The 16547-nt window shown below is 55.9% G+C and overlaps 1 protein-coding gene across 7 annotated transcripts in view; it reads right to left on the minus strand.

The window, feature by feature from the left end:
• Positions 1-1081: 1081 nt before the first annotated feature.
• Positions 1082-16547, minus strand: part of LOC147232188 (leucine-rich repeat and fibronectin type-III domain-containing protein 2) — a 24097-nt gene continuing 8631 nt past the window's right edge. For 3 of the 7 annotated variants that reach the window (XM_086151534.1, XM_086151531.1, XM_086151532.1), the window contains 4 exons: positions 12407-12496; positions 10209-10278; positions 5451-6847; positions 1082-3866 (listed from right to left, as the gene is read on the minus strand). In XM_086151534.1, coding sequence (XP_086007660.1) covers positions 2888-3866; positions 5451-6826 — 2355 coding nt within the window. In that variant the 5' untranslated portion in view covers positions 6827-6847; positions 10209-10278; positions 12407-12496 and the 3' untranslated portion in view covers positions 1082-2887. Of the gene's footprint in view, positions 3867-5450; positions 6848-10208; positions 10279-12406; positions 12497-15075; positions 15110-15688; positions 15785-16547 lie in introns of those variants that run through there. The other 4 variants (XM_086151538.1, XM_086151537.1, XM_086151536.1 and 1 more) reach the window with 3 other exon arrangements.

Raw genomic sequence — 16547 nt, forward strand, 5'->3', positions numbered from 1 at the left:
TTCTCTTATATTTTTAGGAGAATGTTCAAAGAGAATTTTTTTCACCTTCAGAACATCCTCTTCCACTGCACCATGTACTTTAAGCTCAGATACTGTGCACGGTATTTGCTTTTTTACCCTTGACAGAGTGTCGGTTTCAGGTACTACAGGTCGCTATATATGGTTTTGGAGCTAGCCTAGCACAGTTGTGACACGGCTCGGTGTGCCTGAGGAGGGGACAGGAGAAAGAGACTCAACAAAAACAAAAGCTGGCCACCTCAGGGATCTATCCTTCCATCTGGACACACAGAGTCCAGTCTGCTAATGGAGAACATCTGGAATGCTCTAAACAGCCACTTGTCTTCCAAATCCCCTGAATTCAAATAGTTCAGTTGGAGTACGTTGCAGATCAGTGCTGCTCCTGCAGGCTGTGAGGGCATCTGTGCATGTTCCTGTGCTCCAAACACACAACGTCACCGGTGTTTGAGGAGACACAGAAACAGATAAAACCAGCTTTGGGGGCAGAAGCTATCGACCAGAGGTGGAGCCCAGGAGAACTCCCAGAGGCAGGTAGAGGGCAGAACCTCGCTCCACCGTCCACCACCTTTGAAGAGAGCCTGGAGAGGGAGAGGCTCCGAGGGAACGCCACCTGAACGCTGTGGTTCCTTCACTCAGACGTCCTCCTGGGAATCAAATGATGGAAGGATGCGGATGTGGACCTCTGGATGAAGATCCTTCTCGGGTGTTTTCCGTGAAGTGCTGATTGTCAGTCCTGCTTCCAGAGGCCCTCCCAGCAGCCTGAGATGTTACCGGGCCTCCAGCAGCAGCTACGTGTCATCACCACCATCTGAGCCTCGAGGAGATTACGTTCTCCTGGTGCTGCCGTAAGCACTTCCCTGACAGATTAGAGGCCTAAGGCCTGCTTAGGAGCTCTGGCTCGTATCAGGTGTTCATTGTAAGGTCAGTGGGGAGGTGAGTCAGCAGCCCCTGGCCTGCTGACGGCACCTGGACCTCCAGAAGGAAAGCCCCGGCTGGTTCTGCACCACAGAACGCAGCGTGTGTGTGAGGAGCTGCAGGAGAAAAGAACAGGCAGACGGTTGGATTGTTGGTATCAATCAGTATTTTATATCTTTTGTAGCAAAACATCTGAACACAGAATCGTGTTCCCCCAGCGTTCATCTGAGAACCTCCGTTGAACCTCTGAGAACCAGGACCATGTCACGACTGTATCCTCAGTTAGCAGCATGAAAAGGGATGGTACAGGCGGAGTCAGGGGCTGAAGGCGGTCCAAACAGTGGAGGGAGCATCTGATCAGGTCTACTTCAGTGAAGGTGACCAGGAGAACACCTCCTGCTGGGGTGCGGAGCCTTTCATTGGAGTGAGAAGTGGGGTTGAACCTGGACTGTCAGCTGTCAATCATCCAGCCATTCACCCTCTCATTCCCACCTGTGAACAATTTGAAGTATTCAGTCAACCTGCAGTCTCTTTCTGGACTGTGGCAGGAAGACCTGGTAGAGGAATATGGTAGAACCTTCCTGCCCGCTGATCCATGTTGCTTTTGAAGATATTGCAGATAGATCATATGAGCGGAGAGGTATCAGGACCCGGTCTGGGCGCTCTGATTGGCTCACGTCCCTCAGCTCGTCCCTCCTCCTTCCATGAAACATCCCTTTTCATTAGCCGACTGAGGACCGCACCACAGTAACACTTCTCACGGTCTTCTGCACATGAAAATCATGGACTACAGCACGACCCCCCCCCCCCATTACATTCTCACCCGCTTATTGTACAAAAATGCCGATATACAGAACGCCACACCGAGGGAGCAACGTGAAGGAGATAGAAAACAAAGGAGGGGATGAAGAGCCAGGGCTGGAGATGCAGCAAAGAGCCAGGAGAAAGGCATCAGGATGTGCAGGAGGTCTGGGATCAGCTGTCGCCCGAAGGCCTCGGATAACAGCTGAGCGGAGCAGAAGGACGGAGATGGCCTCTCGGATAAATCAATTGAAACCCTCGTGAGCGAACGGGACTTCTGTCCCACGCATACCAACACCTCCTGTGGGGGCCGTCGGCTGACAGGTTCTCCTCTGAATGGTACGTCTGTGAAGCAGCATTAGGGCTGTAAACGGGCTCAGCGACATCTACCCTCTGCTGCCCGAGGAGAACGGCCATCACCGGGAGACCACGGCTGACCAAAGCCAATGGTTTCCGTCACCTCCAGCAGATGGAGATGAGGTCAGAAGGTCCGGTACCCTCAGACAAACACTGCTGGGCCCGGGGGCCATTTGGTCACAGCAGGGTCGAATCCCCGCTTGGAGACATCTACTGCAAACATCTGAGATCAACTTTACATTTGGACGTGGGAGTACCTCGACTGTCATGTAGAGACGACCTCATACTGGAGGTAGGTGGAGATACTAGGACCAGGGCTTCTGATCTGAAACCAGAGCTTCTGATCTGGGACCAGTGTTCCTCTTAGCTATGGATGACAGGCCGGGGTTTGAAACAGGGGCCAGTGCCGTGGGCCTGCTGAGGGGAACCGCCTCCCCTCCTCATGAAACACCGAAAGGAAAGTAGAATGGCAGAGAACCCAGGCGACAATACAAACGTCCCACTTGTGTGGTTCTTCTGCCTGGGGAGATGGACGTCCACTCCACGGCCGTCCGGGTCAGTCCACGCAGTCCCTCTATCTGACAAAGATGCAGTAAATCCACCGGACCTTCCCGTGCATGTGCTGTATCCGCACTCGGGTGCCATTCTTCGAACAGAATTTTATTTTTCCGAGTCCAGAGGTCTAGAGAAGGGACGCTCGTCGGAAGGTCATTTGTCCGGTTGATGTTTCGGCGATCTTCGGGCCCCCTGCCTCCGAACCCCTTTGCGCGGGCTGGCGGTGGACGTCCGGGTGTCCTCAGACAGTGCTCTCCATCACCCACTCTGCACTCTCGAAAGGGGGCTTCTCGTCCTCGCTGTCATCACACTGCAGCAGCATCCCGTTGACAGACAGGCTGCGTTTAGTCCAAATGTTGCTGATCCGGCGGGGGCAGCTGCTGCGGCTCTGCGCGCCGCCAACGTGGCCCATGTCAAAGGAGTGGCTCCTCTTGGGCTTCCCCTCTTGGGGCAGACCCAGGAGGCGACCCAGCATGGTGGTGGACTCAGCCCGTCCCAGCAGAGGCTCTTTGTCAGAAGGGGGCGCCGCAGCCGTCGTCATCACCGCGCCGGAAGCGCCGGGCGCCTCCTGGTGGTCTCTGGCCGACCCTCGAAGCTCCATGGAGGTGAAGGCCCCCAACAGGTGGTCCAGGTTGGCCCGGGCTTTGGCGGCGTGTCCGTGCCTCCTGAACTTGCCCCCAGACAACACGCTGCATTCGGGGCCCCGCGGGTTGTACTGGTCTGGCCCTCCGACGCCACGACTGTCCAGGGAGTCGGAGGAGGAGGAGCGCGAAGATAGGCTGCTTTGGAGAGATCCACATTTAAATTCCACCATCTCCTCCCTCATGACCACCACGGTGGACTTGACCTTGGGCGGGACCCCGTTGAACCTGTTCATTCCCCCGTTGGTCTGAGAGTACGTGTTGCTGACGCTGGGCAACTTGATGGTCTGGATCCCGCTGGTCACCTTGTAGCGCACCATGAGGATGATGATGAAGACCAGCAGAGTGGCGACGATGATGCCACCGATCACCAGGATCATGGTGCCCCCCATGAAGCCCCCGTGGAGGGACCGGCACTGCGGGTAGTCATCCCTGGTCACGAACTGGACGCAGCCCACAATGTTGGTGGCGGTGAGGGTGGTGGCGCTGTCGTCCCAGATGGCCAGCACACACAGGTCATACTGCATGCCCGGAACCAGGTTGGTGACCACGAAGGCCCTGGTCATCGCTGAGATCATCCTGCAACCACAGACACAGACAGAGGAACTGAAGTCAAGGCTGGACTTTGGGGTGGGTAGGGAGGGAGATGTTAACGGTCAACGTCACTGCGCTTGTTGATGGGACTGCGTCAGCTTCACCACATTGCTCCACCTGCTGCCGGCCATCTCGGCCAATGCCAGAGGAGAGCTCTTTGGAGGTCGTGCAGTTTGGAATTCATCAAACCCTCTACCGCGGACACCTCTGAGCTTCCAGGTACCGCATGATGGAACATTACTGGCCTCACGGCGGCCCGTGTCCACCGCCCTCAGCCATCCATCTTCAGTGAACTCACTCTGAATCCACTGCTCTGCGCAAGCCAGCAAGCGAGATCCGCAAGAGGAACACCAGCAGAGGTGAGTGATTGGAGGGGAGGACCTGGACCAGCGAAGGTAAGCTGAGGTGTTTGAACGTCCGAAGCAGAGGAGGTTTGTGTGAGGTTTGTGATGGTCACTCCACCTATGAAAACGGATGGTTGGAGTCTCTCTGAAAAAACTGGCGGAAGCAGAGCGCCACGTCTGACGCAAGGTCACAGGCGGCAGTCTAAGCATCACTTACGTTCCTCTCCGGAAAACCTCTGCTGGTCTCACAGTTCTGGCCAGCCAGTTTCTAAAGTGAATTGCTCTCCAATTCAGATTCAGGAGGTCTGGACCAGCCATGCTCCTCAGACTCCAAGTCTGAGGTTCCACGCTGCTCTGACCTGACTCTAACCACCCAAGGGAAGCCAAGGCGCCTGCCGGAAGGTTCTACGGAAGAACCGCAGCACGCTTTTGACTAAGCGTCTCCTCTGCAGAGATTCTGACCGAGCTTCTCCGACTTCGGACAGCAGGTTCTTAGTGTCTCCTCTGTCTGTCCGCCCGCTGATCTCCGGATGTTCTCTGGACTGGAGAACCGATGGTTCCGTCTGGATCACACTTACTGTTACCCATGATTTATGTAGCTGCCGGTGTTTGTGGCCCTGAAGGCTGGAGACTTCAGGATCTAAAACTAGATCCCTCAGCTAAAACTGTCGACTTGCTCTACAGCGCAGCCGGCCCTCTTCCATCTCCTCGTGAAGGTCGTCCTGGAAACACGGGACCTCCTGACTGTTCTTCAGGTTCCTGGTTCACCAGGAGCAAAGGAGTCTGACTCTGGATCATCTGTTAGCATGGTGGAACCGAAGAAAGACGAGATCCTGACAGAGAACCGGATCACGCCTGCCTGGAACCGAGAATGGACCCGGGGGGAGGGGGGGTCAGAAGAATCACATCCGGGACTCATAAAATTGATTTCTGCGTTTTCTTGTCCCCCCGTCTCATTGGTCTTGGAGCCAAGGGATCGCTAACCATCTCCCTGGTCACACCTTATGGAGCCGAGCAGCTTCAACTCGTCCACTGAAACCTTCGCGTTGGGTTTCTGATAAACGGTTGAGCTTGGGCTCCACTGTTTCCGAGAGGTCTGGACCTCCGAGCTGAAGGCCCTGTCAGCGGCGGGTTCAGGAGGAGGAACCGGGAGAAACCTACATCTACTAAAGTTCACGAGACACCAGGGAACTGGGCCAGATGTTAGCAGAAGAACGGTCCTTACCTGTAAATGAGGACCTGGTCGTCGGAGCAGTTGTACTGCAGCTGGTACATCTTCACTTTCGGCGTGGAGCTGCCGACGGTCCACTTGACCAGAGCGGAGACGGCGGTGACGTCTGACGCAGACACGCCCTTGTCTGGCGGGGCCTTGGGCTCCCCCTTGCCGACCTTGGCGGAGCCGGTGATGTCTGAGGGGCCGGACTTGGCCTGCTTGGTGCGGTCGGTGCCGTTGGTCAGGTGCGGGATCTGGACGATGAAGAGCTCGATGGAGGCTGTGGACTCCCCTGCCGCGTTGGCCGCGATGCAGGTGAAGGTCCCGGAGTCGTTGGCCGCGGTGATGGAGATGTCCAGTGTGCCGTTGTCGTACACGGTGGCGCGGGAGGAGTTGCCGACCAGACGGTCGTTGGGGGCGACCCAGTGCACGGCGGGCGCGGGGTCGCCCACGGCTCGGCAGCGCAGGCTGGCCGTCTGGCCCTCCAGCACCAGCAGCTTGTGGGTGTGCTGCGTGATCAGCGGAGGCTCGCACACGAACTCCTCTTCGTGCACCGACCAGAAGTAGCGCCCCTTCAGGCCGGCGGGGGAGGCGCAGGTCTCCATGTCGTCCTCTCGCTCCAGCCGCCGGAGCCAGAGCACCTCGCAGTTGCAGTGCAGGGGGTTTCCGCCGAAACTCAGCGACAGGGGCGGGGCGTAGGGGGTGCTCAGAGCCGCGCCGCTCTGGGAACGGCCAAAGATTGGGTCGGGCGGGAGCTTCTGCAGGCGGTTAGAGGTCAGGTCCAGGCGCGCCAGCTTCTCCAGATCCGTAAAAGTCCCCTCGGGAATGAAGGAGATGAGGTTGTGGTCCAGACTCATCTGATGGAGGTCCACCATCTTGCGGATGGCGTCCCAAGGCACGCTACGCAGGTTGTTGTAGGACAAGTCCAGGTCCTCCAGGGTCAGCAGCAGGTCGTCCAAGGAGGCTTTGGAAATCTGGCTTAGCTGGTTGTTGTTGAGGATCAGGTGCTGCAGGTTGACCAGCCCTCGGAGGTCGTCCGGGCCCAGTTCAGTCAGCCGGTTGCTGTCCAGGTGCAGCGACCGCAGGGTCTCGAGGTCGATGAAGGAGAAGGGCTGGATGGCGCCGATGGTGTTCCGGGATAAGGTCAGATCCACTAGGCCCGTCATGTTGGCGAAGTCGCGAGCGGTGATCTTCAGGATGAAGTTGCCGCCCAGACGGAGCTCCACCGTCCGACGGTCGATGTCCGGGGGGACGAAGAGCAGGCCTTTAGAGGGGCAGAGCGTCCCCAGGGACTCCGAAAGGTTCTGGCAGACGCAGTATTTGGGACACGCGTGGACCATCGCGACCGCCATTCCCAGGAGCAGAACACCGGAGACCACTCTGTCCATGGTAGATCTCACCCAGGGGACCTGGAAGACAGCGGAGGAGCGAGGATCAGAGAACATCATACCAGTGGTGGTGCAGAGAACCTGCGGAGAAGGAGGCTCATCCAGACCGACCTCGACGCACAACTTGATGTGATCCACAGCAAGGAAGGAACAGCGGCGCTGTGTGCGCAGACAAGACAATTAGCACCCTGGCTACAAATGCACCACCAGGGGGGCAGCAAGGGCGTCTGTGACATCCTTGATGTTTCCACATTTATATTAATGTGATTGGACGCTGGATTGCAGGAATTTTTGTGGGAGTCTGATGGAGGTCGGCCAGGTTTGACGGACAGACAGCGCGCCAACCAGCACGCCACCGGCAGCCAGCGGGTGTTTGGTCGTCAGGTGAGATCCAGCAAAGGTGAGTTGAAGGATCTCCATCCATTGGGTCTTTATTACCCTCTCAGCGGGGATTCTCTCATGACCGGGACTCAAACCCCAACTGGACCTCAGAAGGTCCGACAGACACCTTGGTCCTGACACCCCCGCACACAGTCGAGATGTACGATAAGAACCACCACCATCAGGAAGTCTGAGAAGTCCGAGTCTGAACCAGGGTTTGGATCCACCTAACAGACCGTATCATGTCACCTGGACTTGTTTCAATCCTGGAAGTTAGTCAAGTCCAGGCTTGGGGAGAAGATCTCAGCAGGACTGATCAAGGAGAACGGCAACAGGCCAGGAGAAGACATCTAAAAGAACCCCCATGATGCACCTGAAGAGGGTGGCACCTCAGAAATGGAACCAACAACCCGCTAAACTGATGTTCTCAGACCAAAGGTTTTCCTATTGGAGGTGAGATGGAATAGACCCCCGACCCCTTCTCCAAAAAGTGGACCAATTGCTCTGATTGTAGCGGAGATGTTCTTGGGAGCTTTGCCGCTTCATCTCACAGCCTCACACACCAAATGACGCCTGAGCACAAATGGTGGCGTGTGTGTGTAGACTCTGATTATCAGACGGGACCTTCTGGACAGGAGCTTCAGGTGGAGATGTTCCTTGCTGCCTGAGCAGAGCCTTCAAATGAGCCTCAGCTCAGGCTCCCCGGACGGCGGCCCGGGAGGTTCGGACGCTGTGAGGTCTTACTGAAGCTCTCCATGCTTCTGCAGGAGCATCCGCGTGACCAGGTGAGGAGCAGAGGTTTCTATGACCGACAGGCGGTTCGCAGGGGAGAACATCATCGGGGCCAGGACTCACAGCTCACGTGAGAGGAGGCGGAGAACCTCTTCGTAGCTCATGGGGCCCCGGTGGTCCCGGACGTTTATCCGGACAGAAGGTGGCGTCGGAAGCCCTGCCGCTCAGCGTCTGCTCATTAAGCGGCTCTTCCGGGCGGCCCGGAGAAGCATGGGATCCGGCCCGAGGACCCTGGAGACACTCCAGAACATTTGTCATCTGCTGTGTGGGACTTGTTCAGCAAGGCCTTCAGAATGGGAAGACAGGAGCCAGTGGAGAAGAGGAGAGGAGAACCTCAGCGTGAAAGAAGGAGAAGGTTTCCAGAGGAGAGGCAGCGGACCGCTTCCCGTCTTATCAGCGGCCGCCAGCTGCCGGCTGAAGGCCCGGCGCCACCATCGCCGCCCACGACGGCCTGGAGCGATGCGAGCGCGGAGACAACACACGGGGGGGGAGGCGTGCGGAGGAGGAGGAGGAGAAGGTGGAGGAGGACAGGAGAGTAGAGGACGCCTAGGTGGAGGAGGAGCTCCATCTACAGATGGGTGACAGATGCTGATCCGTGGAACAGAGGAGGAGGAAGCTTTGTGCGTCCTCTTCTTCCACCTCCACCTCCTCCCCTTCCTCCGGGGGGGCGGAAGGATAATCTCCATCTCTCGGAGTACCAGCCCTCCGCCGTCACCCTCTCCAGGGCCGCCAGCCGGCGGCGGAGCTGCACCAGCTCGCTCCGTCCACGGCGGGCTGCTCCGTGGGCGGAGAACGTGAGCAGCAGAACGACAGAGCCTTCTCCTGGAGAAGAACCGACGCGCCGATCCTCCATCTGCGACGGCTGCTCGGAGACCCCCGACACCTCGACCCGATCGATCCGATCAACGGGCGATCACGGGTGGAGGACCGCCGCCTCCGAAGATGGAGGCTCCAGGCCGACACGGGTTCGGCGCTCTGGTAGAACGTCGGCGCAAGAGGAGGCTGAAGGAGAACCAGGAACCAGGGAGCTCATCAAGTTCTGCCGGGAAGACCACGTTCAAGAAGAAGGTAGGAGTTTGGGGGCAGAGAACTGATGACGGGGCTTCTTCTTGTCAAGAGGATCAGATCCCCTTTGAAGGCAAAGCTTCTGCCGCAGCTCCTCAGCCAGTAACAGGATTAGACTCCACCTCCCACTCCAAACCCCTTCTCCTCGATAAGGTCCTCCTCTGATGGCTTCCTCAAATATGGGTAGAGAGACCACGCCTTTCTGGAGCAGCGACCAAGTGGACATGCTGAGGAACCTTCTGATGTCAGACGACCCTGGAGGAGGATCCGTCAGAACACCGACGACAGATGCTGACGGAAGAAAGAGAAGATGGAGGGAATCGAACAAAAACAAAATAAAAATGAATAGAATGAAGAATAAAGAGCAGAACCGATCCCAGTCAAAGCCCTCGGCTCTGAGTCACTGTGGAACAGGAACCCCTGAGTGGAACCCTCAACTCCAGGACGGGGCCGCCCGCTCTGCCGCACCGCCCTTACGTAATGGCGAGTGTGTGTGTGTGTGTGTGTGTGTGTGTGTGTGTGTGTGTGTGTGTGACTCATCTCAGTCAGTTTGCTTTGTCTATAAACTCAAATGAGTGCAGTTTATTCCAGTCTCTCAAACAGGAAAGACAAAAACCTTCAGCTTCACTGCTTCCACGCACACACAACCAGCGATGAAGTCATAAAAAAGGCAGGTTTGACTTTGGCCACCAGCGCCTGAAGCTGCGAGGCATTATGGGATGTCTGAGGAGACCCAGCAGGTGGGCCTCAGAGGACCGGCTCTGCAAATGCCGGGCCCTCGGCGACACACACACACGGAGGGGTCCGGGAAAGAAGATCAACCATCACCTCTGCCGGCCTCATCCTGCATCTCATCAGATCACCACGGTTCTCTGGACGGGAATCTGAGGAGGAGCATCTCCAGTCCTGAGCTCCATGCCAGCCAGGAGAACCCTGATGGTTAGGAGAGGAACGTCTGTGGAGGTCTGACACCTCCAAGGTTCTGAGCAAAGCAAACATCTCACACAGCCTGGGTTTGCTGCATGAGTACTTGAGGGAAAAAGGTCAAGAGTTGTCCGGAGGCCACGTCTGACAGCAGTGCCGGGGTCTGGGGTGGAGGTGGAGGTGGAGGTGGAGGTGGAGGTGGAGCGGAGATGAGTCCTACCTATCTACGGTGCGTCTGGGACATGCATTCCCTCGGAAACCAGCTGGGGTCACAGCCACACTCCGAGGAGCTGCAGAGGAGACATGGAGAACTTCAGTGGGGGTTCTACTGACACGTTGGATACACATGACCATCATCCATTTCACACACACACACGCACAGCATGTATGAGACCATTTGTGTGTGTGTGTGTGTGTGTGTGAACGTGGTTCACGGGCTGCCCCTTATCTCTAGGGGAAAGCTTATGTGTGAGCTCCCTAAGCAGAAGTGTGATGGGTGAGAAGCAGCCAATCAGAGGCCTCCTCCCCCTCCTCCAACTGGGTGGCCATCTTTGAGATGAGAACAACTTTATTAATCCCGAAGGAAATTGTTGTGCCAGAGTTTCAAGTAAAAAACGTAACAGTAATAGATAATAGTAGAAATAGAAAAATAGAAGTAGAGAATTTAGGAAAAAGAGACACTAAGGTGAAGAGAAACTCTGGGATCTTTGGTCCCTTCCCTTCCCTTTGGACCAAATCTTTGGTTCCTTCCTGTGTGGGCCGGAGGGCGGTTGTGGTCCAACCGTGTCAGAAGCCGCTGTTCCCTCCCAGCCGGGCAAGCGAGCGTCCAGAAGGTCTCGGGGCGGAGGTGAAATGTAGTGGAAAATTGGAAATCACAGAACATCTCAGGAGCCCCCAGGGCTGACGGGCTTAATGGCACTAATGGAGCCATTCATTTAGCAGGACAACAGGACCCTTGCAAGAGGAACCGGCGGGAAGAAGCAGAGCTTCAAGACGACACGGGAAGATGTCTTCGCATTTATATCTGCGCCTCGGCTCGGACCTTCTCCGTCATCAGGACGACCCGACGGAACACGGTGGAACCACATGTAACACGACCTGGAACGTATGTGGGGAAACAGAACAAGGAGAAGGTGGACCTTGAGGAGATCCATTCAGGGAGGCGTGAAGAAGCAACCCTTCTGCCCATGTGAGGGACATCTATGCACGTCCGTGCAAGGTGCCATCAGCGGGGTGGACGTGGACTAACACCAGCCTTGGGGCCACGTGGAAGGAAGGCCACAGGAAGACCAGCCAACTAGCAGTGGAGAAGGATCCAGATAATCCTCGGAGGAGGAAGGAACCGAGTCCAAGAGTTTGATCCTGGAGAAACATCTGCCCGCCGTGGGCTCCATGGGCTCCAGACCACATGGAGAAGATGAAGAGGTGCTCCTGGGTGTAGCGTCTCAAGTGATCTGACAGCTGGAAGCGTCTCCCTCTTCAGCGTTTTACTCGTTCATCTGCGCTCACGGGTCTTCATGAAGATGAGGTTCATGTCTCTGGAGCTTCTGCTGGTTCACAGCGATAGATGCTGTTTCCTCTCCAGTACAGGAGAGGGTGAGGCCTGGAACACTGACCGCTGATCCTTGGAGGCCTGACCCTACAATCCCAACACACACACACACACACACACACACACACTCCACTAATCCAAATGGGAGGGATCTTCTTGTCTGTGTCCTCCAGGGTTCTCCAGGTTCTATTTTGTGGAGTCCACCGTTTGGATCTCGTTCTTGTTCCACTGACTCTCGGTGGAATTCACACACAGCTTGTTTGTATGGCAAACGCTGCCGGATAAATAGCCATTTATTCAGTTTGGCCACTGTTGCCATGCACACGCACACACACGCACGCACACGCACACACACACACACACACACACACACACACACACACACACGCCTACGGCTGCTAACTCTGCTAAAAGGAAAAGTCTTTCAAACGCAGTGATACTGATAAAACCTCTGACTTCACTGCTTTAAAAACAGGGTATTATGGCTAATACCTGCAGCAACACACACACACACACACACACACACACACACACACACACACACACACACACACACACACACACACACAGTGTGTATATTAAAGCGGTGCACCATGAGCCCCAGAGTTCAGCAGAACATTTGAGCTACTTCTGGATTATTTTCACCCCAAACTCCAAAAGGAAAGGTCTCCTGTCAAAACGTAAATCCAAATAATCTCTTCTGAAGGCAGGTCACGAGCACACGTGTACACATGCACACGTGCACAGAATCCAGAGCTGCTGAACAGTACCATAGGACCTGTATGTCCGTCAAACCTCAGCTTGCAGTCTGAAGATCACTGACAGCGGGCCAAAGTAGGAGCGTCCAAAAACGCGCCGGTACTCACGGTGACACGATGCGTCTGCTTCGGGGTTCCACTCGCACGGCTGCTTCCTCCCCGCGGTCACATTTGACTCCTCGGAGCCTCTAGGGCCACCTGGTGGGGGGAGGGTTCATCAATCAGTCATCGCTCCAGAAACCATTTCAAGAGACACACTGGATTCAGGAAAAAGCTGTAGCATCCAATGATATAAACCAGAATCCATTAATTCATTTTGGGAGCTTCTAGAAGGTGCCATCAGTTTAACTCAGCTGAAGGAAGGTCAAGCTCTCTTCCAGTGTGGGATAAGTGGAGGAGATGAGGCCCTACGTTATTCATTTGTTTTAATAATCCCATGTCTGGGGAGGACATGGTGGATTACTGAAGACCTGATGGGTTCGTTGTTTTCAGAACCCCGAACCAGGAGGCATGGACCGATGAATCCGTCCCGGACCAATCACAGAGCCCCGCGGTGCCTCGGAGGCTTTGGGGCTCCTCGGGGTTCCTGACCTCCAGCGGAGCCTCCCGTCAAAACACGACCTTCAATCGGTCGACCCTTGAGATTAGCCGTCGTTTCCACCTCACGGTCCGACCTTCAGACAGAGGGTTTATCTGCAGATTCAGCGGAACATTTGGCTGGATTCATTGGAGGTCCAGGACCAAAAAGGTTCCTGGGCCTGTGTTGATAGCAGGTCTTTGAGGTCTGTTTTTCCGGGAGATGGAGGTTGCGCCGGATTAGAGGAGAAAGGGGACCTGCTGATGTGGAACACGAACGATCAGAGAGGAAATTCAGGGAGAAAGTACTTGCATTTAAGGTACTTTCAGATTGTAAACATAGAAGGATGCGGCCTTGGAGAGACGACGTGACCTTTTCCGCCGTCATCCTGCCTGGAGGCCTTCCGGAGGACGGCGTCGGCCAGAGCTGGGGGTCGGGAAGCGGCAGAGACAGAATGGCTTCCGGTCCCATTACCGCCGCTTCGATTCTGCCGTGCGGATCCATGTGGGGGGGCGGCGTTTGGGGATCAAGGTGGTACATCCGCATCTGTGATGTTCTGAGACGGGCTTTCAAAGAAGCCGCTGCTCGCTGAAATCTGCTCCCACGTCGGCGTCAGAAGGAGCCGGAGCCTCATTCACATTCTGCAACCACGTGGGCGCACGTCGACCTCGCACTCTCGCCGCTGGCAGCCAGATAGAGCTGGAGAAGGTGCACTACGGCCAGAGAGGGGGCCGATAAAAACATGATTCTGGGCGCGGTCCTGACCTGGACCCAGACCCCCGGTCAGGACTCCTGAGGACCGAGCACCACCTCTGGTGGAGGAGGCCGTCCCTTGGCCCTCAACCCATCGCATCAAGGACCAGTGAACCCAAAGGATCTCCCGAATACAAGTGTTCCCTAGAGGCCGGGACTGCGCGCCCCGCAACCTCCCGTGGAGGCGCCCCCGCCGCTTCCAGGCCTCCGAGGCTCCGCGTTGCCCGGCACGCCTGTCCTTCCATGGCTTCGAAGCAGACGTTCCCCGGGACACCAGCGCCCGTGGGAAGCCGCAGATGTCGGAGCGGGACTCCAGATTAAGGCTGACATCACCCGCCTAAACATTGGCCACGTGCACTTGAAATGCGAAGCGGCGTCACCAAGTTAGAGGTGAAGATGAAAGATCTGGAGAACGTGCAAACACGCACAAGGTCACAAGCAGGAAGGCTCCGGCACTCGTACATATCAAACCCGGCAGGGGGGCGGAGGAGAACGTGTCCGTTGGGCCGTCTGAATCCCGTGGCGCAGATGGAGGGTGGGAATGTCGACCCTGCGGATGATCCTCCGATCCAAAGAGGACCGTGGATCGGAGGATCCTCTGCACAAGGACCGGGAAGCCCAGCCATCTCCTGTCCGAGCCGCTCGGCGTGCACGGAGCCGTCGCTGGGCCGGAGGCGGTGCTAAGGATGAGCTCTCAGGTTTGCCAGATGTCCAACATCATGCACCATCTGCACAGGCAGCCTAATGATACATACGCACATATGTACACACATACTGTACATATTCATACATACACAAATATACACATACATACATATATACTGTAATCTGTAATTTCCGGACTATTCTCAATATAAGCCGCACCGGCTAGCTGATCGCTATCTCGGGCTTCTACCTGCGCACTAAAACTGTCAAAGTCGTCTTCTTCGGTGTCGCAGTTGAACGGCCTCAGAATTTCCCGGTCATTTCATCGGTTTCGATGTGATGAGGATAAATGTTTTAGCGGTGTGAAGCTCGTTAGCTCCCCCCCAAAAGAAAATCCATAAATTAGACGCATAGTTTTATAAGCTGTAGTGTTCAATGAGTGTGAAAAAAGTCGGGGCTTATCGTCTGGAATTTATGGTACATACACACACACACACACACACACACACACACACACACACGCATACATTCATATATATATATATATGTGTGTGTGTGTGTGTGTTCATATAGTTCTCCCATGTACTGCATAGATGACACTGTGTACTGTGTACCGCGTACTCTGCAGTACAGGCGGCGCTCAGGCATCCATTATTCATGCAGAGAGCGGAATCTTAAAGTTTGAAAATTGGGCATTAAATCTCATTAGTCTTCTCAGAACCTCAGGAGGAATCCTTCAGAGTTCAGGGAGAAAACACAGTTTCCACAGACTCCATGAGAAGATACAGACCATAATACTTACCGGGTTCTCTCCGGGCCGGGAGACTACATCCAGAAACAAAGCGAGAAGGGTGAAGAACCTGACAAAGCATCAGAGAAGATCAGCAGCTCCAACCCCAGAACGAGGAGCTCCAGAAGTGACATCACTTCCTGTTCTTCTAGCTCCTGTGTCCACGGAGCGCTAACCCCCAGCAGATCGCCCAGGATGATCTTCACACGGCGTCTCCTTGCCCCCGGGTGGCAGCGAACAACGGAGGTGAACCTCCGAGTGCTTCTTCTCCGCAGGGGGAAGTCAGCTGTCGAGGAGCAGCTGCTGCGCTGAGCGAAGATGCGCGTCCTTCTGGAAACATTGCACGGTTCTGTGCTCCCCTCCTGGAAGATGCGAGGTTCTTCCCGGAGCGGAGATCGTTCCGGAACCTCCATGTCGAAGAGAAGGGAGAAGGAAGAACCTCGGCGAGGGGGAGCCGGTCTGCTCCATCAAACGCCAGAAGTCATAGAGGTCAGAGGAGATCAGATGCCGCCGGTTTCTCTGATTTCTCAGCTTTGGAGAAATCCAGACTCGCGCCCGGACTTTCGATTGACGGACACGCCGCTGAGGAATGTATAAACATCACCGGCGGAAGATGCGACTCCACCTTCTGCTCCTCCGCCGCATCTGACGAGGCGCCACGGGGAGCCGGATCCAAGAATAGCCAGAGGAACAGGAGAACGGCCTCTCCGGGAGTAGTTCCGCTGTGATCAGTCCTTCCACGGCGTCCGTCTGAATGAAGGCGCTCTGCGATGAAGCGGCTGCTGCTGACAACAAGAAGCTTCTGCAGCAGAGCGACTGCTAGAAGAAGAAAAGGCAGCTCTGTTTTTAGCAGTCGCCTCTGACGGGGCTTCTGCTTCGGCCTGTAATATTCACCGTGCCGACAATTGATCGGACAGAGATCGATAATAAACAAGCAGCTGCCGCCGGCGGTGAGGAACATCTCCCGCGCGTCCGTCTGCTCATTCCAGCCAGAGCAGATCTCTGAGACGGGAGGGTCAATCGCCGCTCGTGTCCCTCCGTTTCATCCCACCTATCTGGAGGCCTTTCCAGAGGTGGCCATCCCAGAAGGACGGAAGGACACCTTCTCCGGGCTGTCCGATCCGAAGGAGGGGCGGCCATCTTTTTCCCTTAGCTTGCGACCGATACTTTCTAATCTCCCAGGTGGGACCAGCAGAAACTCTCAGAGCAAGGAGATAACTCACTTGCCAGAGGATTTCATCCTGGGCCTGAAGCGGCTCGGTTTATCTACGGTTTCGGGCAGGACCACGATCGGTCGCCACGGGGGTTTGAGAGATGGTACGGTCCACGGCCTTGGACCACGGCCGAAGCCTGGCAGATGACCTCTCTCACTCACATCCTGCAGCATTTACTCAACATCAGGTGAACGTTCTCCTCCCACCGGACACCTGCACAGGGAGGCTAGGCCAGCCTATGATTGACAGGTGGCCCGTCAAATCAGAAGA

This window comes from Fistularia commersonii, chromosome 8 (genome assembly GCF_037954325.1).
Source record: "Fistularia commersonii isolate RoL2024-O1a breed Wild chromosome 8, RoL_Fcom_v1.0, whole genome shotgun sequence".
In the NCBI taxonomy this organism is placed as follows: Eukaryota; Metazoa; Chordata; class Actinopteri; order Syngnathiformes; family Fistulariidae; genus Fistularia; species Fistularia commersonii.